The sequence below is a fragment of the Nerophis lumbriciformis genome, linkage group LG39 (genome assembly GCF_033978685.3).
Source record: "Nerophis lumbriciformis linkage group LG39, RoL_Nlum_v2.1, whole genome shotgun sequence".
Classification (NCBI taxonomy): Eukaryota; Metazoa; Chordata; class Actinopteri; order Syngnathiformes; family Syngnathidae; genus Nerophis; species Nerophis lumbriciformis.
Genome location: NC_084586.2, coordinates 15,525,001 through 15,545,000, shown reverse-complemented (window position 1 = coordinate 15,545,000; position 20,000 = coordinate 15,525,001). Strand labels below are relative to the sequence as shown.

Below are 20,000 nucleotides of genomic sequence, written 5' to 3'. Positions count from 1 at the left end.
AACCCCGCTGTGCTTGTGCCTATTTCCTCTTCATTGGTGGCGGCTATTGCTTTTTGTTTTTTAGCGGTTATTTCTTCTTTGTTGGTGGTGACTTTTTCTTCTTTGTTGGTGTTAGCTATTTCTTCGTTGTTTGGCAGATATTTTTCTGTTGTGTGTGGCTATTTCTTCTTTTTTGTTCGGCGAGTATTCTTGTTCTGTTGTCGGCAGCTCTTTCCTTTTTCGTTGGTGACCACTATTTTTTTTACGCTGCGCGGCGACTATATCTTTTTCATTGGCATTGGCTATTTCCTCTTTGTTGTTTGGCAGTTATTTCTTCTTCGCTGCCGGTTATTTCTTCTTTGTTGTTCACTGGCTATTTTTCCTGTGTCAGAGGCTAATTTCTTCTTTGTTGTTCGGCGGTTATTTTTTTCGTTGTTTGGTGGCTATTTCTTTGTTATTTGGTGGCAATTTTTTTGTCGTTTGGTGACAATTTTTTTGTTGTATATTGGCATATTTGTTGTTGTTTGGTGGCAATATTTTTGTTGTTTGGTGACAATTTTGTTGTTGTATAGTGGCAATTTTGTTGTTGTTTAGTGGCTATTTTTTGTTGTTTGGTGGCTATTTCTTTGTTGTTTGGTGGCTACATTTTGTTGTTTGGTGACAATTTTGTTGTTGTTTGGTGACAATTTTGTTGTTGTTTTGCAACAATTTTTTGTTGTATAGTGGCAATTTTGCTATTGTTTGGTGACAATTTTTTGTTGTTTGGTGACAATTTGTTTTTGTACAGTGGCAATTTTGTTGTTGTTTGGTGATAATTTTTTTGTTGTTTGGTGACAATTTTTGTTGTTGTTTGGTGGCAATTTCTTTGTTTGGTAGCTATTTATGTGTTGTTTGGTGGCTATTTCTTTGTTGTTTGGTGGCAATTCTTTTGTTGTTTGATGCCAATTTTTGTTGTTTGGTGCCAATTTTTTGTTGTATAGTGGCAATTCTGTTGTTGTTTGGTGGCAATTTTGTTGTTGTTTGGTGGCAATTTTGTTGTTTGGTGACAATTTTGTTGTTGTTTGGTGCCAATTTTGTTGTTGTTTGGTGGCAATTCTTTTGTTGTTTGATGCCAATTTTTGTTGTTGTTTGGTGCCAATTTTTTGTTGTATAGTGCCAATTTTGTTGTTGTTTGGTGGCAATTGTGTTGTTGTTTGGTGGCAATTTTGTTGTTGTTTGGTGGCAATTGTGTTGTTGTTTGGTGGCAATTTTGTTGTTTGGTGACAATTTTTTTGTTGTTTGGTGCCAATTTTGTTGTTGTTTGGTGGCAATTCTTTTGTTGTTTGATGCCAATTTTTGTTGTTGTTTGGTGCCAATTTTTTTGTTGTATAGTGCCAATTTTGTTGTTGTTTGGTGGCAATTGTGTTGTTTGGTGGCAATTTTCTTGTTTGGTGGCAATTTTGTTGTTGTTTGGTGGCAATTTTGTTGTTTGGTGACAATTTTGTTGTTGTTTGGTGCCAATTTTGTTGTTGTTTGGTGGCAATTCTTTTGTTGTTTGATGCCAATTTTTGTTGTTGTTTGGTGCCAATTTTTTGTTGTATAGTGCCAATTTTGTTGTTGTTTGGTGGCAATTGTGTTGTTGTTTGGTGGCAATTTTGTTGTTGTTTGGTGGCAATTGTGTTGTTGTTTGGTGGCAATTTTGTTGTTTGGTGACAATTTTTTTGTTGTTTGGTGCCAATTTTGTTGTTGTTTGGTGGCAATTCTTTTGTTGTTTGATGCCAATTTTTGTTGTTGTTTGGTGCCAATTTTTTTGTTGTATAGTGCCAATTTTGTTGTTGTTTGGTGGCAATTGTGTTGTTTGGTGGCAATTTTCTTGTTTGGTGGCAATTTTGTTGTTGTTTGGTGGCAATTTTGTTGTTTGGTGACAATTTTGTTGTTGTTTGGTGACAATTTCGTTGTTTGGTGGCTATTTCTTTGTTGTTTGGTGGCTAATTGTTGTTGTTTGGTGGCTAATTCTTTGTTGTGTGGTGGCAATTTTGTTTTTGTTTGGTGCCAATTTTGTTGTTGTTTGTTGGCTATTTCTTTGTTGTTTGGTGGCTAATTATTGTTTGGTGGCTATTTCTTTGTTGTTTGGTGGCAATTTTGTTTTTGTTTGTTGCCAATTTTTTGTTGTCTGGTGGCTAATTCTTTGTTTTTGGTGGCAATTTTATTTGTTGTTTGGTACCAATATTTTTGTAGTATTGTGGCAATTTTGTTGTTGTTCGGTGGCAATTTCTTTGTTGTTTGGTGGCTACTTTTTGTTGTTTGGTGGCTACTTTTTGTTGTTTGGTGGCTACTTTTTGTTGTTTGGTGGCTATTTCTTGTTTGGTGGCAATTTTGTTGTTGTTTGGTGGCAATTTTGTTGTTGTTGGGTGCCAATTTTTTTGTTGTTTGGTGGCAATTTTTTAGTTGTATAGTGACAATTTTGTTGTTGTTTGGTGGCAATTTTGTTGTTGTTTGGTGGCAATTTTATTTGTTGTTTGGTGCCAATATTTTTGTAGTATTGTGGCAATTTTGTTGTTGTTCGGTGGCAATTTCTTTGTTGTTTGGTGGCTATTTTTTGTTGTTTAGTGGCTACTTTTTGTTGTTTGGTGGCTATTTCTTTGTTGTGTGGTGGCTAATTGTTGTTGTTTGGTGGCTATTTCTTTGTTGTTTGGTGGCAATTTTGTTTTGGTTTGGTGCCAATTTTGTTGTTGTTTGTTGGCTATTTCTTTGTTGTTTGGTGGCTAATTGTTGTTGTTTGGTGGCTATTTCTTTGTTGTTTGGTGGCAATTTTGTTTTTGTTTGTTGCCAATTTTTTTGTAGTATTGTGGCAATTTTGTTGTTGTTCGGTGGCAATTTCTTTGTTGTTTGGTGGCTACTTTTTGTTGTTTGGTGGCTACTTTTTGTTGTTTGGTGGCTATTTCTTGTTTGGTGGCAATTTTGTTGTTGTTTGGTGGCAATTTTGTTGTTGTTGTGTGGCAATTTTTTAGTTGTTTGGTGGCAATTTTTTAGTTGTATAGTGACAATTTTGTTGTTGTTGGTGGCAATTTTGTTATTGTTTGGTGACAATTTTGTTGTTGTTTGGTGGCAATTTCTTTGTTCTTTGGTGGCTATTTCTTTGTTGTTTGGTGGCAATTTTGTTGTTGTTTGGTGGCTATTTTTTTGTTGTTTAGTGGCTATTTTTTCAAAATTTGGCACCTTTTCTTTGTTGTTCGGCGGCTATTTCTTGTACATTATTTGGCGGCTATTTCTTTTTTCGTTGCGCCACAGCTATTTATTTTGTGTTCGTGGGGACTATTTCTTTTTGGTGTTTTGACGGCTATTTCTTCCAGTCGGGCGTTAAAATTAGGAATGGAAATGAAAACAAAACGTAAACAACTCCGGAAGAGCCAACGCTCGATGCCCAAGCCTCCTCCCTCCTCCCGACTCCTTCACCTATGAGGGGAATCTTGTTGGAGGAGCAGGGCAGGATCTCGTTGAGCATGAGCTGCATGACGGTGACGGCCAGCAGCAAAGTGACTTTGAAGCTCAGCTTTTCTCCTCCGGTGTCCGGGATCAGGAAGGAGGCCATGTCCAGACCCAGGAAGAAGAGGACGGGGAGCATGAAGTTGACGATGTAGAGCATCGGTCTCCTCTTCATGGTGATCTGGAACACAATTTTAAAACGCACTTTTTCTAGCGTAGCACCAAATCATTAAAAACATGATTCTCTTCCTTCAAATGGGACCTATCATGCCAAACCAACTTTTCTTACCCTATTTAGTCCCTTTGGGACAGAGGACCCTGTTGAATTTCTAGCGTTTTATTATTATTATACCGCCGCCTCTTTGAGCTGTAATTTGACCCCCTTAACATGCTTCAAAACTCACCAATATTGGACACACACATCAGGACTGGCGAAAATTGCGATCTAATCAAAAAACCAAACCCCAAAACTCAAAATTGCGTTCTAGCGCCCCCTAGGAAGAAAACACAGACAAAACTGCCTGTAACTAAATGTCGTAGAGACATGAAACAAAAACCTCTATGTAGGTCTCACTTAGACCTATATTTCATACACTAACAACCCCCAGCAAAAATCAACAGGAAGTTTGCAATTCCCCCTTCAAAACAAAAGTTGAGTAAAAACAGTCACCTTTTCTCAAACATTATCTCCTCTGAGCGCGTTTGTCGTGTCGGCTTCAAATTAGCACAGGAGAGAGATTGAACCCTTCTGATTAAAAGTTGATGAAAGAGTTTTAATTACTGCTCCGGTTTGGATTTTATGAGCCCTCAAATATTGCTTGCAGCTTTAATTGGTCACTGTTTCTATGCATAAGTCCCGAAAATGTGAACTCAAACCATGTAGGCATGGCGGAGATGTTTATAAAATATTCTTGCCTTCCTTCATACTTCCTCTAAACGAGCTGTTTGGAATTCGAGACTTTCATGTCGTGTTTTTGACATCAGTGTATGGCATATATGGTAGAGGTTTACCTTTGCATGAGTCCGCCTTTTTTATTCCGTTGTAGTCAATAAAGTACTCTATATGGAAACAAATGGTAACTACCGAGCTGCCAGTGTTTTACCATCTAATCTGCAGGGCATTAATGGGAAAACCATACCACTGTTATTTTTACATAAAAAACTGGCAACTGAGCCGAAATGACGACTTGATTGTAAACAACAATAAAGCAAGTTTAACACATATGAGTTTCACACCTGTATGTTAACTGTCATAACGGGGGGTTTGTTCCCCCGGGATGTAAACGGACTATTCTGGACAAGGCTTGCAGGTAGGAACATATTTATTAATCTAACTACAAAATAACAGGCAAAAACTCTCTAACCGTGGGCATGAAATAAACAAGACTTACGTAGACGGTTGCGTGACAATAGCCTGAAGCAAACAACTAGCATAAACTATAGCATAGCAAGAAACAAACAACTAACATAACTATGGCATGGAACAACTATGCAACTGTGGCATGAAACAACTAACATGAACTATGGCATGGAACAACTATGAAACTGTGGCATGAAACAACTAACATGAACTATGGCATGGAACAACTATGAAACTGTGGCATGAAACAACTAACATGAACTATGGCATGGAACAATTATGAAACTGTGGCATGAAACAACTAACATGAACTATGGCATAGAACAACATGAAACCGTGGCATGAAACCAATAACTAGCATAACTATGGAATCAGACCTGAAACGAGCAATGACGCCAGGCCGACTGACTGGCAAAGGCGGTTTAAATAGTCTCTTGATTAGAGCCAGGTGAGCGTCCGAACACCAGCGGCATATCATATGCCACCATGGCAACCAAAACAAACAAGAGTGCACAAAAAACAGGAACTAACAGAACATAACGAAAACATGATCCGGACCACGGATCATGACTTTAACATTTTATAGTTTTTACGTTATTATCATGTCAAACTTGTCCAATTCGTTTGTGCCACAATTGTGCTGCATTATTTTTTGTGTCTATTATAGTTTTTATGTTAATGTTTTATAGTTCTTATGTTAGTAATTCTTTATTATTCATAACCCTCCCCCCACCTCGAGTTACCCATGTCTTGGGCACTAATACACCCCCATACCATCACACATGCTGGCTTTTACACTTTGCGCCTATAACAGTCCGGATGGTTCTTTTCCTCTTTGTTCCGGAGGACACGACGCCCACAGTTTCCAAAAACAATTTGAAATGTGGACTCGTCAGACCACAGAACACTTTTCCACTTTGTATCAGTCCATCTTAGATGAGCTCGGGCCCAGCCAAGCCGGCGGCGTTTCTGGGTGTTGTTGATAAATGGCTTTGGCTTTGCATAGTAGAGTTTTAACTTGCACTTACAGATGTAACGACCAACTGTAGTTATTGGCAGTAGTTTTCTGAAGTGTTCCTGAGCCTGTGTGGTGATATCCTTTACACACTGATGTCGCTTTTTGATGCAGTACTGCCTGAGGGATCGTCTGTAATATAATCGCTTACGTGCAGTGATTTCTCCAGATTCTCTGAACCTTTTGCTGATATTACGGACCGTAGATGGTGAAATCCCTAAATTCCTTGCAATAGCTGGTTGAGAAAGGTTTTTCTTAAACTGTTCAACAATTTGCTCACGCATTTGTTGACAAAGTGGTGACCCTTGCCCCGTCCTTGTTTGTTGTTGTGTTGTTTGGCAGATATTTTTCTGTTGGTGGTGACTATTTCTTCTTTTTTGTTTGGCGGGTATTCTTTTTCTGTTGTCGGCAGCTATTTCTTTTTTTGTTGGTGACAACTATTTTTTTTACGCTGCGCGGCGACTATATCTTCTTCGTTGGAATTGGCTATTTCGTCTTTTTTGGCGGTTATTTTTTCCGTTGTTTGGTGGCTATTTCTTTGTTGTCTGATGGCAATTTTTTGTTGTATAGTAACAATTCTGTTGTTGTTTGGTGCCAATTTTTTTGTTGTTTGGTGACAATTTTTTTGTTGTTTGGTGGCAATTTTTCTGTTGTTTGGTGACAATTTTTTTGTTGTTTGGTGGCAATTTTTTTGTTGTTTGGTGACAATTTTTTTGTTGTTTGGTGGCAATTTTTCTGTTGTTTGGTGACAATTTTTTTGTTGTTTGGTGACAATTTTTTTGTTGTTTGGTGACAATTTTGTTGTTGTATAGTGGCAATTTTGTTGTTGTTTGGTGCCAATTTTGTTGTTGTTTGGTGGCTATTTTTTGTTGTTTGGTGACAATTTTTTTGTTGTTTGGTGACAATTTTTTTGTTGTTTGGTGAATATTTTTTTGTTGTATAGTGGCAATTTTGTTGTTTCGTGACAATTTTTTGTTGTTTGGTGACAATTTTTTTGTTGTTTGGTGACAATTTTTTTGTTGTATAGTGGCAATTTTGTTGTTGTTTCGTGCCAATTTTGTTTTTTGGTGGCTATTTTTTGTTGTTTGGTGACAATTTTTTTGTAGTTTGGTGACAATTAATTTGTTGTATAGTTGCAATTTTGTTGTTGTTTGGTGCCAATTTTTTTGTTGTTTGGTGCCAATTTTTTGTTGTTTGGTGCCAATTTTTTTATTGTTTGGTGGCAATTTCTTTGTTGTTTGGTGGCAATTTTGTTGTTGTTTCGTGACAATTTTTTTGTTGTATAATGGCAATTTTGTGGTTGTTTCGTGACAATTTTGTTGTTGTTTGGTGGCAATTTCTTTGTTGTTTGGTGGCTAATTTTTGTTGTTTGGTGACAATTTTTTATTAGTTTAGTGACAATTTTTTTGTTGTATAGTGGCAATTTAGTTGTTATTTGTGCCAATTTTTTGTTGTTTGGTGGCAATTTTTTTGTTGTTTGGTGAAATCTTTTTTGTTGTATAGTGGCAATTTCTGTGTTGTTTGGTGGCTATATTTTGTTGTTTGGTGACAATTTTTTTGTTGTTTGGTGACAATTTTGTTGTTGTATAGTGGCAATTTTGTTGTTGTTTCGTGCCAATTTTTTGTTGTTTGGTGCCAATTTTGTTGTTGTTTGGTGGCAATTTTTTGTTGTTTGGTGACAATTTTGTTGTTGTTTGGTGACAATTTTTTTTGTTGTATAGTGGCAATTTTGTTGTTGTTTCGTGCCAATTTTGTTGTTTGGTGGCAATTTCTTTGTTGTTTGGTGGCTATTTTTTGTTGTTTGGTGACAATTTTTTTGTAGTTTGGTGACAATTATTTTGTTGTTTGGTGCCAATTTTTTTGTTGTTTGGTGACAATTTTGTTGTTGTTTGGTGACAATTTTGTTGTTGTTTGGTGACAATTTTTTTGTTGTATAGTGGCAATTTTGTTGTTGTTGTTTGGTGGCTATTTTTTGTTGTTTGGTGACAAAAAATTTTGTTGTTTGGTGACAATTTATTTGTTGTTTGTTGACAATTTTTTTGTTGTATAGTGGCAATTTTGTTGTTTCGTGACAATTTTTTGTTGTTTGGTGACAATTTTTTTGTTGTTTGGTGACAGTTTTTTTGTTGTATAGTGGCAATTTTGTTGTTGTTTCGTGCCAATTTTGTAGTTTGGTGGCAATTTCTTTGTTGTTTGGTGGCTATTTTTTGTTGTTTGGTGGCAATTTCTTTGTTGTTTGGTGGCAATTTTTTTGTTGTTTCGTGACAATTTTTTGTTGTTTGGTGACAATTTTTTTGTTGTTTGGTGACAATTTTTTTGTTGTATAGTGGCAATTTTGTTGTTGTTTCGTGCCAATTTTGTTTTTTGGTGGCTATTTTTTGTTGTTTGGTGACAATTTTTTTGTAGTTTGGTGACAATTTGTTGTATAGTTGCAATTTTGTTGTTGTTTGGTGCCAATTTTTTTGTTGTTTGGTGCCAATTTTTTGTTGTTTGGTGCCAATTTTTTTATTGTTTGGTGGCAATTTCTTTGTTGTTTGGTGGCAATTTTTTTGTTGTTTCGTGACAATTTTTTTGTTGTATAATGGCAATTTTGTGGTTGTTTCGTGACAATTTTGTTGTTGTTTGGTGGCAATTTCTTTGTTGTTTGGTGGCTAATTTTTGTTGTTTGGTGACAATTTTTTATTAGTTTAGTGACAATTTTTTTGTTGTATAGTGGCAATTTAGTTGTTATTTGTGCCAATTTTTTGTTGTTTGGTGGCAATTTTTTTGTTGTTTGGTGAAATCTTTTTTGTTGTATAGTGGCAATTTCTGTGTTGTTTGGTGGCTATATTTTGTTGTTTGGTGACAATTTTTTTGTTGTTTGGTGACAATTTTTTTGTTGTATAGTGGCAATTTTGTTGTTGTTTCGTGCCAATTTTTTGTTGTTTGGTACCAATATTGTTGTTGTTTGGTGGCAATTTTTTGTTGTTTGGTGACAATTTTTTTTGTTGTATAGTGGCAATTTTGTTGTTGTTTCGTGCCAATTTTGTTGTTTGGTGGCAATTTCTTTGTTGTTTGGTGGCTATTTTTTGTTGTTTGGTGACAATTTTTTTGTAGTTTGGTGACAATTATTTTGTTGTTTGGTGCCAATTTTTTTGTTGTTTGGTGCCAATTTTGTTGTTGTTTGGTGACAATTTTGTTGTTGTTTGGTGACAATTTTTTTGTTGTATAGTGGCAATTTTGTTGTTGTTGTTTGGTGGCTATTTTTTGTTGTTTGGTGACAAAAATTTTTGTTGTTTGGTGACAATTTTTTTGTTGTTTGTTGACAATTTTTTTGTTGTATAGTGGCAATTTTGTTGTTTCGTGACAATTTTTTGTTGTTTGGTGACAATTTTGTTGTTGTTTGGTGACAGTTTTTTTGTTGTATAGTGGCAATTTTGTTGTTGTTTCGTGCCAATTTTGTAGTTTGGTGGCAATTTCTTTGTTGTTTGGTGGCTATTTTTTGTTGTTTGGTGGCAATTTCTTTGTTGTTTGGTGGCAATTTTTTTGTTGTTTCGTGACAATTTTTTTGTTGTATAGTGGCAATTTTGTGGTTGTTTCGTGCCAATTTTGTTGTTTGGTGGCAATTTCTTTGTTGTTTGGTGGCTATTTTTTGTTGTTTGGTGACAATTTTTTTGTAGTTTGGTGACAATTATTTTGTTGTATAGTGGCAATTTTGTTGTTGTTTGGTGCCAATTTGTTGTTGTTTGGTGCCAATATTTTTGTTATCTGGTGCCAATTTTTTTGTTGTTTGGTGGGAATTTCTTTGTTGTCTGGTGGCAATTTTTTTGTTGTTTGGTGGCAATTTTTTTGTTGTTTCGTGACAATTTTTTTGTTGTATAGTGGAAATTTTGTGGTTGTTTCGTGCCAATTTTTTTGTTGTTTGGTGGCAATTTCTTTGTTGTTTGGTGGCTAATTTTTGTTGTTTGGTGACAATTTTTTATTAGTTTAGTGACAATTTTTTTGTTGTATAGTGGCAATTTTGTTGTTATTTGTGGCAATTTTTTGTTGTTTGGTGGCAATTTTTTTGTTGTTTGGTGAAATCTTTTTTGTTGTATAGTGGCAATTTCTGTGTTGTTTGGTGGCTATTTTTTGTTATTTGGTGACAATTTTTTTGTTGTTTGGTGACAATTTTTTTGTTGTATAGTGGCAATTTTGTTGTTGTTTGGTGCCAATTTTTTGTTGTTTGGTGCCAATTTTGTTGTTGTTTGGTGACAATTTTTTTGTTGTATAGTGGCAATTTTGTTGTTGTTGTTTGGTGGCTATTTTTTGTTGTTTGGTGACAATTTTTTTGTTGTTTGGTGCCAATTTTTTTGTTGTTTGGTGGCAATTTCTTTGTTGTTTGGTGGCAATTTTTTTGTTGTTTCGTGACAATTTTTTTGTTGTATAGTGGCAATTTTGTTGTTGTTTCGTGCCAATTTTGTTGTTTGGTGGCAATTTCTTTGTTGTTTGGTGGCTATTTTTTGTTGTTTGGTGACAATTTTGTTGTTGTTTGGTGACAGTTTTTTTGTTGTATAGTGGCAATTTTGTTGTTGTTTCGTGCCAATTTTGTTGTTTGGTGGCAATTTCTTTGTTGTTTGGTGGCTATTTTTTGTTGTTTGGTGACAATTTTTTTGTAGTGTGGTGACAATTATTTTGTTGTATAGTGGCAATTTTGTTGTTGTTTGGTGCCAATTTTTTGTTGTTTGGTGCCAATATTTTTGTTGTTTGGTGCCAATTTTTTTGTTGTTTGGTGGCAATTTCTTTGTTGTTTGGTGGCAATTTCTTTGTTGTTTGGTGGCAATTTTTTTGTTGTTTCGTGACAATTTTTTTGTTGTATAGTGGCAATTTTGTTGTTGTTTCGTGCCAATTTTGTTGTTTGGTGGCAATTTCTTTGTTGTTTGGTGGCTATTTTTTGTTGTTTGGTGACAATTTTTTTGTAGTTTGGTGACAATTATTTTGTTGTATAGTGGCAATTTTGTTGTTGTTTGGTGCCAATTTTTTGTTGTTTGGTGCCAATATTTTTGTTGTTTGGTGCCAATTTTTTTGTTGTTTGGTGGCAATTTCTTTGTTGTTTGGTGGCAATTTCTTTGTTGTTTCGTGACAATTTTTTTGTTGTATAGTGGCAATTTTGTGGTTGTTTCGTGCCAATTTTTTTGTTGTTTGGTGGCAATGTCTTTGTTGTTTAGTGGCTAATTTTTTCTTGTTTGGTGACAATTTTTTTAGTAGTTTGGTGACAATTTTTTTGTTGTATAGTGGCAATTTTGTTGTTATTTGTGCCAATTTTTTGTTGTTTGGTGTCAGAAAAATTGTATTTAGATTATCAAAGAACTTTCCGTTCTGAGTTCTCAATGAACAGACAAGAAGCGGTCTTTGTTGCACCAAGCCAAACGCTTGGAAGATTCCGCTGTGGACGATGGAATGAGACGGGAGGGGTCATCCATTGTCTTGCAAAACCTGCCCAAGCTGAATCCAGGACGAACCCAAGCCTGAGGGATCTTCTTCTTTTGTCTTCAATGTGACCGACAACAATGACTATTTACATACTCCCCATTCCTGCTGAGACATGTGTTGTTGCGTAAACATTGAAATCTCTAAATAAAAGAGGAGACGGAAACCTTCTTCGTCAGAGCGTGCTAAGACACTGTAAGAGGTTACAGGTTGAAGCCGTCTCTCCTCAATTGAGTCAAAATTGAATTCTGTCTCTGTTTGATTCCTTGCCTTTTGTCTTGTGTAACAGATGTCCTGTATTTGAACCTGACATTTGGTGACAATTTTTTTGTTGTTTGGTGAAATTTTTTTGTTGTATAGTGGCAATTTCTTTGTTGTTTGGTGGCTATTTTTTGTTGTTTGGTGACAATTTTTTGTTGTATAGTGGCAATTTTCTTGTTGTGTCTTGCCAATTTTTTGTTGTTTGGTGACCATTTTTTTGTAGTTTGGTGACAATTTTTTGTTGTATAGTGGCAATTTTGTTGTTATTTGTGCCAATTTTTTTGTTGTTTGGTGAAATCTTTTTTGTTGTATAGTGGCAATTTCTGTGTTGTTTGGTGGCAATTTTGTTGTTGTTTGGTGACAATTTTTTGTTGTATAGTGGCTATTTTGTTGTTGTTTCGTGCCAATTTTTTGTTGTTTGGTGCCAATTTTTTTGTTGTTTGGTGCCAATTTTGTTGTTGTTTGGTGGCAATTTTTTTGTTGTATAGTGGCAATTTTGTTGTTTCGTGACAATTTTTGGTTGTTTGGTGACAATTTTGTTGTTGTTTGGTGACAATTTTTTTGTTGTATAGTGGCAATTTTGTTGTTGTTTGGTGGCAATTTCTTTGTTGTTTGGTGGCAAATTTTTCTTGTTTGGTGACAATTTTTTTGTAGTTTGGTGACAATTTTTTTGTTGTATAGTGGCAATTTTGTTGTTATTTGTGCCAATTTTTTGTTGTTTGGTGACAATTTTTTTGTTGTTTGGTGAAATTTTTGTTGTTGTATAGTGGCAATTTCTTTGTTGTTTGGTGGCTATTTTTTGTTGTTTGGTGACAATTTTTTGTTGTATAGTGGCAATTTTCTTGTTGTTTCTTGCCAATTTTTTATTGTTTGGTGACCATTTTTTTGTAGTTTGGTGACAATTTATTTGTTGTATAGTGGCAATTTTGTTGTTATTTGTGCCAATTTTGTTGTTGTTTGGTGGCAATTTTTTTGTTTGGTGAAATCTTTTTTGTTGTATAGTGGCAATTTCTGTGTTGTTTGGTGGCAATTTTTTTGTTGTTTGGTGACAATTTTGTTGTTGTATAGTGGCTATTTTGTTGTTGTTTCGTGCCAATTTTTTGTTGTTTGGTGCCAATTTTTTTGTTGTTTGGTGGCAATTTCTTTGTTGTTTGGTGGCAATTTTGTTGTTGTTTGGTGACAATTTTTTTGTTGTATAGTGGCAATTTTGTTGTTTCGTGACAATTTTTGGTTGCTTGGTGACAATTTTTTTGTTGTTTGGTGACAATTTTGTTGTTGTATAGTGGCTATTTTGTTGTTGTTTCGTGCCAATTTTTTGTTGTTTGGTGCCAATTTTTTTGTTGTTTGGTGGCAATTTCTTTGTTGTTTGGTGGCAATTTTTTTGGTGTTTGGTGACAATTTTTTTGTTGTATAGTGGCAATTTTGTTGTTATTTGTGCCAATTTTTTGTTGTTTGGTGACAATTTTTTTGTTGTTTGGTGAAATTTTTGTTGTTGTATAGTGGCAATTTCTTTGTTGTTTGGTGGCTATTTTTTGTTGTTTGGTGACAATTTTTTGTTGTATAGTGGCAATTTTCTTGTTGTTTCTTGCCAATTTTTTATTGTTTGGTGACCATTTTTTTGTAGTTTGGTGACAATTTATCTGTTGTATAGTGGCAATTTTGTTGTTATTTGTGCCAATTTTGTTGTTGTTTGGTGGCAATTTTTTTGTTTGGTGAAATCTTTTTTGTTGTATAGTGGCAATTTCTGTGTTGTTTGGTGGCAATTTTTTTGTTGTTTGGTGACAATTTTGTTGTTGTATAGTGGCTATTTTGTTGTTGTTTCGTGCCAATTTTTTGTTGTTTGGTGCCAATTTTTTTGTTGTTTGGTGGCAATTTCTTTGTTGTTTGGTGGCAATTTTGTTGTTGTTTGGTGACAATTTTTTTGTTGTATAGTGGCAATTTTGTTGTTTCGTGACAATTTTTGGTTGCTTGGTGACAATTTTTTTGTTGTTTGGTGACAATTTTGTTGTTGTATAGTGGCTATTTTGTTGTTGTTTCGTGCCAATTTTTTGTTGTTTGGTGCCAATTTTGTTGTTGTTTGGTGGCAATTTCTTTGTTGTTTGGTGGCAATTTTTTTGGTGTTTGGTGACAATTTTTTTGTTGTATAGTGGCAATTTTGTTGTTTCGTGACAATTTTTGGTTGTTTGGTGACAATTTCTGTGTTGTTTGGTGACAATTTTTTGTTGTATAGTGGCAATTTTCTTGCCAATTTTTGTTGTTGGGTGACAATTTTTTTGTTGTTTGGTGGCAATTTTTTTGTTGTATAGTGGCAATTTTCTTGTTGTTTCTTGCCAATTTTTTGTTGTTTGGTGCCAATTTCTTTGTTGTTTGGTGGCAATTGTGTTGTTGTTTGGTGACAATTTTTTTGTTGTATAGTGGCAATTTTGTTGTTTCGTGCCAATTTTTGGTTGTTTGGTGACAATTTCTGTGTTGTTTGGTGACAATTTTTTGTTGTATAGTGGCAATTTTCTTGTTGTTTCTTGCCAATTTTTTGTTGTTTGGTGACAATTTTTTTGTTGTTTGGTGGCAATTTTTTTGTTGTATAGTAACAATTTTGCTGTTTGGTGGCTATTTTTTGTTGTTTGGTGACAATTATTTTGATGATATTACGGAGCGGTAATATGGTGAAATCCCTAAATTCCTTGCAATAGCGGGTTGAGAAATGTTGTTCCTAAACTGTTCAACAATTTGCTCAGGCATTTGTTGACAAAGTGGTGACCCTCGCCCCGTCCTTGTTTGTGAATGACTGAGCATTTCATGGAAGCTGCTTTTACACCCAATCATGGCACCCACCTGTTCCCAATTAGCCTGTTCACCTGTGGGATGTTCCAAATAAGTGTTTGATGAGCATTCCTCAACTTTCTCAGTCTTTTTTGCCACTTGTGCCAGCATTTTTGAAACATGTTGCAGGCATCAAATTCCAAATGAGCTAATATTTGCAAAAAATAACAAAGTTTCTCAGTGTGAACATGAAATATCTTGTCTTTGCAGTCTATTCAATTGAATATAAGTTGAAAAGGATTTGCAAATCATTGTGTTCTCTTTTTATTTACCATTTACAAACACAAGTGAGCTTTTGGGGTGTTGTATTTACAAATATATGTCAGCGACTCACCGTATAAACGATCACGTCCTGCTCCATGCCGAAGACGGTCAGAGTCTTGTTGTCCACGCTCATGCCCACGAAGAGCCACTCGTACTGCGTGCGCATCACCTCCCTGGACCACCTGGTGGCCTCGGCCGAGCTCAGCGAGTGCAGCAGCCGGATCTCCTGGACTGAGACAGGAAGTGAGGGTGGGAGATCACCTGCCGGATCGTCAAGGTGTGCCAAGCTCACCGGAGTGGACCACGGACTTGAAGGAGAGGTCACAGCTCTGAATGTCGAAGGGGAACTTGTAGATGTGCATCCTGCAGGTGCTGGGCAGCACCTGGCCGTCCTGCACCCACACCTGCCCACTGCTGGAGATGGTGAGGTGAGGGCTGGGGGGGGCCTTGTCCTTCTCTATCCTGCACGGCCACAATTGTTTAAAAAAAGGTATGATACCATCCCGATATTGAAGCCCTGAGGATATCATTTTGTAGTGTGGAACGTTAGAAAAGTGAAATTAATCAGAGAACAATAACATATTTGCAAAAGCAGTGAAGTTGTCACGTGTGTAAATGGTAAATAAAAAGAGAATATAATGATTTGCAAATCCTTTTCAACTTATATTCAATTGAATAGACTGCAAAGACAAGATATTTAACGTTCAAACTGGTACAATTTGTTATTTTTTGCAAATATTAGCTCATCTGGAACTTGACGCCTGCAACATGTTTCAAAAAAGCTGGCACAAGTGGCAAAAAAGACTGAGAAAGTTGAGGAATGCTCATCAAACACTTATTTGGAACATCCCACAGGTGAACAGGCTAATTGGGAACAGGTGGGTGCCATGATTGGGTGTAAAAGCAGCTTCCATGAAATGCTCAGTCATTCACAAACAAGGACGGGGGCGAGGGTCACCACTTTGTCAACAAATGCCGGAGCAAATTGTTTAAGAACAACATTTCTCAACCAGCTATTGCAAGGAATTTAGGGATTTCACCATCGACGCTCCGTAATATCATCAAAAAGTTCAGAGAATCTGGAGAAATCACTGCACGTAAGCCATGATATTACGAATTGTTATCCCTCAGGCGGTACTGCATCAAAAAGTGACATCCGTGTGTAAAGGATATCACCACATAGGCTCAGGAACACTTCAGAAAACCACTGTCAGTAACTACAGTTGGTCGCTATATCTGTAAGTGTAAGTTAAAACTCTACTATGCAAAGCAAAAGTAATTTATCAACAACACCCAGAAACGCCGCCGGGTTCACTTGGGCCTGAGCTCATCTAAGATGGACTGATGCAAAGTGGAAAAGTGTTCCGTGGTCTGACGAGTCCACATTTCAAATTGTTTTTGGAAACTGTGGACGTCGTGTCCTCCGGACCAAAGAGGAAAAGAACCATCCGGATTGTTATAGGCGCAAAGTGTAAAAGCCAGCATCTGTGATGGTATGGGGGTGTATTAGGGGCCAAGGCATGGGTAACTCACACATCTGTGAAGGCACCATTAATGCTGAAAGGTACATACAGGTTTTGGAGCAACATATGTTGCCATCCAAGCAACGTTATCATGGACGCCCCTGCTTATTTCAGCAAGACAATGCCAAGTCACGTGTTACAACAGCGTGGCTTCGTAGTAAAAGAGTGCGGGTACTAGACTGGCCTGCCTGTAGTCCAGACCTGTCTCCCATTGAAAATGTGTGGCGCATTATGAAGCCTAAAATAGCACAACGGACTGTTGAACAACTTAAGCTGTACATCAAGCAAGAATGGGAAAGAATTCCACCTGAGAAGCTTCAAAAATGTGTCTCCTCAGTTCCCAAATGTTTACTGAGTGTTGTTAAAAGGAAAGGCCATGTAACACAGTGGTGAACATGCCCCTGTGACAACTTTTTTGCAATGTGTCGCTGCCATTAAATTGTAAGTTAATGATTATTTGCAAACAAAAATAAGTTTCTCAGTGTGAACATGAAATATCTTGTCTTTGCAGTCTATTCAATTGAATATAAGTTGAAAAGGATTTGTTGTATTCTCTTTTTATTTACCATTTACACAACGTGACAACTTCACTGCTTTTGGGGTTTTGAAGAGTTTCTCCAGCAAATATATTGTTACCACACTACAATATTGCACCTTTGTAACAAAATATAGCATTTTCATGGCAGAATTGCACCTTTGTGGAAAACATGCGTTATTTTCAAAGCAAAATGTAATGTTTTTTTGTGAAATAATTTGTTATAATGACACAAAATAGTTACAAAAATGGCATTTTCATGTTATCTTCAGTGCACCCAATAACAATAAAAAATAAATAAATATAAATAAAATAAATATAAGTAAAATAAAAAATATATAAATAAAATAAAAATAAAATAAAAATATAAAATGGCATTTTCATGTTATCTTCGTTGCACCCAATAACAATAAAAAATAAATAAATATGAATAAAATAAATATAAATAAAATAAAAAATATATAAATAAAATATAAATAAAATAAAAAATATAAAAATAAAATACAAATATAAAATGGCATTTTCATGTTATCTTCGTTGCACCCAATAACAATAAAAAAATAAATAAATATAAATAAAATAAATATAAATAAAATAAAAAATATATAAATAAAATAAAAATATAAAATGGCATTTTCATGTTATCTTCGTTGCACCCAATAGCAATAAAAAATAAATAAATATAAATAAAATAAATATAAATAAAATAAAAAAAATATAAATAAAATATAAATAAAATATAAAAATAAAATAAAAATATAAAATGGCATTTTCATGTTATCTTCGTTGCACCCAATAACAATAAAAAATAAATAAATATAAATAAAATAAATATAAATAAATAAAAATATATATAAATAAAATATAAATAAAATAAAAAATATAAAAATAAAATACAAATATAAAATGGCATTTTCATGTTATCTTCGTTGCACGTGCAATAACCCATTCCACCAACCACCCTGTTTTTTTTTCTTTTTTTTTTTTTCATGTATGTATTCATTTCACACCATATTCATTGCACTTCTACATTTTTTATATTTTTATATATTTGCACATTGTTTTTCTAGCATGCACACATCGCACTGTATGGAATGGCCTCAATCTCGTTACCTTGCGTAATGACAATAAAGCTGATTCTGATTCTGATTCTGATAACAATAAAAAATAAATAAATATAAATAAAATAAATATAAATAAAATAAAAAATATATAAATAAAATAAAAATAAAATATAAAAATAAAATAAAAATATAAAATGGCATTTTCATGTTATCTTCGTTGCACCCAATAACAATAAAAAATAAATAAATATAAATCAAATAAAAAATATATAAATAAAATATAAATAAAATATAAATAAAATATAAATAAAATATAAAAATAAAATAAAAATATAAAATGGCATTTTCATGTTATCTTCGTTGCACCCAATAACAATAAAAAATAAATAAATATAAATAAAATAAATATAAATAAAATAAAAAATATATAAATAAAATATAAAAATAAAATAAAAATATAAAATGGCATTTTCATGTTATCTTCGTTGCACCCAATAACAATAAAAAATAAATAAATATAAATAAAATAAATATAAATAAAATAAAAAAATATATAAATAAAATATAAATAAAATAAAAAATATAAAAATAAAATAAAAATATAATATGGCATTTTCATGTTATCTTCGTTGCGCACAATAACACGGGAGAGCAGATCAGACTTACATCTCCTCAATGGTGAGATCAGGCTTCCACAAGAGCTGGTTGGGAAGAGTGATGTTCTCGATGCCACAGAAGTCCTGCGGCTTCCAGGAGATGTGATCGTTCTGCCAACTCTGTGCAGGAAACACCAGAAGAAGTCCTGCAAAAGTCCGTCTTTTTAAAAATGCACATCAAAGTTTGAGTTAAGAGTAAAAAGTGGATTCAAAGGACCGTGAAAATCCAAACGTAAGGAATGAAGGTCTGGTCCAACTCTCTCTGGAGACAAAAACATGGAAAACATTGTTTAGAATATTTATTTATTAGTGTCTTTATTCAAGCATGGAACTGAATTACAAAACCCAAAAGCAGTGAAGTTGTCACGTTGTGTAAATGCTAAATAAAAAGAGAATACAACAAATCCTTTTCAACTTATATTCAATTGAATAGACTGCAAAGACAAGATATTTCATGTTCACACTGAGAAACTTGCAAATAATCATTAACTTAGAATTTAATGGCAGCAACACATTGCAAAAAAGCATTTTTACCACTGTGTTACATGGCCTTTCCTTTTAACAACACTCGGTAAACGTTTGGGAACTGAGGAGACACATTTTTGAAGCTTCTCAGGTGGAATTCTTTCCCATTCTTGCTTGATGTACAGCTTAACTTGTTCAACAGTCGTTTTGGTATTTTAGGCTTCATAATGCGCCACACATTTTCAATGGGAGACAGGTCTGGACTACAGGCAGGCCAGTCTAGTACCCACACTCTTTTACTTTGAAGCCACGCTGTTGTAACACGTGACTTGGCATCATCTTGCTGAAATAAGCAGGGGCGTCCATGGTAACATTGCTTGGACGGCAACATATGTTGCTCCAAAACCTGTATGTACCTTTCAGCATTAATGGTGCCTTCACAGATGTGTAAATTACCCATGTCTTGGGCACTAATACACCCCCATACCATCACACATGCTGGCTTTTACACTTTGCGCCTAGAACAATCTGGATGATTCTTTTCCTCTTCGTTCCGGAGGACACAACGTCCACAGTTTCCAAAAAACAATTTGAAATGTGGACTCGTCAGACCACAGAACACTTTTCCGCTTTGCATCAGTCCATCTTAGATGAGCTCAGGCCCAAGTGAACCCGGCGGCGTTTCTGGGTGTTGTTGATAAATGACTTTTGCTTTGCATAGTAGAGTTTTAACTTGCACTTACAGATGTAGCGACCAACTGTAGTTACTGACATTTTTTTTCTGAAGTGTTCCTGAGCCCATGTGGTGATATCCTTTACACACCGATGTCGCTTTTTGATGCAGTACCGCCTGAGGGATAACAATTCGTAATATCATGGCTTACGTGCAGTGATTTCTCCAGATTCTCTGAACCTTTTGATGATATTACGGACCGCAGATGGTGACATCCCTAAATTCCTTGCAATAGCTGGTTGAGAAATGTTGTTCTTAAACAACTTGCTCACGCATTTGTTGACAAAGTGGTGACCCTCGCCCCGTCCTTGTTTGTGAACGACTGAGCATTTCATAGAAGATGCTTTTATACCCAATCATGGCACCCACCTGTTCCCAATTAGCCCGTTCACCTGTGGGATGTTCCAAATAA

The 20,000-nt window shown here is 34.9% G+C and overlaps 1 protein-coding gene across 1 annotated transcript in view; it reads right to left on the bottom strand.

The window, feature by feature from the left end:
• The window catches only part of LOC133577696 (5-hydroxytryptamine receptor 3A-like), a 25,762-nt gene that overhangs the window by 1,007 nt on the left and 4,755 nt on the right, over positions 1–20,000 (bottom strand). The window contains exons 2-6 of the mRNA XM_072912677.1: positions 18,608–18,652; positions 18,401–18,510; positions 14,905–15,074; positions 14,683–14,843; positions 3,415–3,625 (exon numbers count right to left, since the gene is read on the bottom strand). Of these exons, the coding sequence (XP_072768778.1) occupies positions 3,415–3,625; positions 14,683–14,843; positions 14,905–15,074; positions 18,401–18,510; positions 18,608–18,652 (697 nt within the window). The remainder of the gene's footprint in view (positions 1–3,414; positions 3,626–14,682; positions 14,844–14,904; positions 15,075–18,400; positions 18,511–18,607; positions 18,653–20,000) is intronic.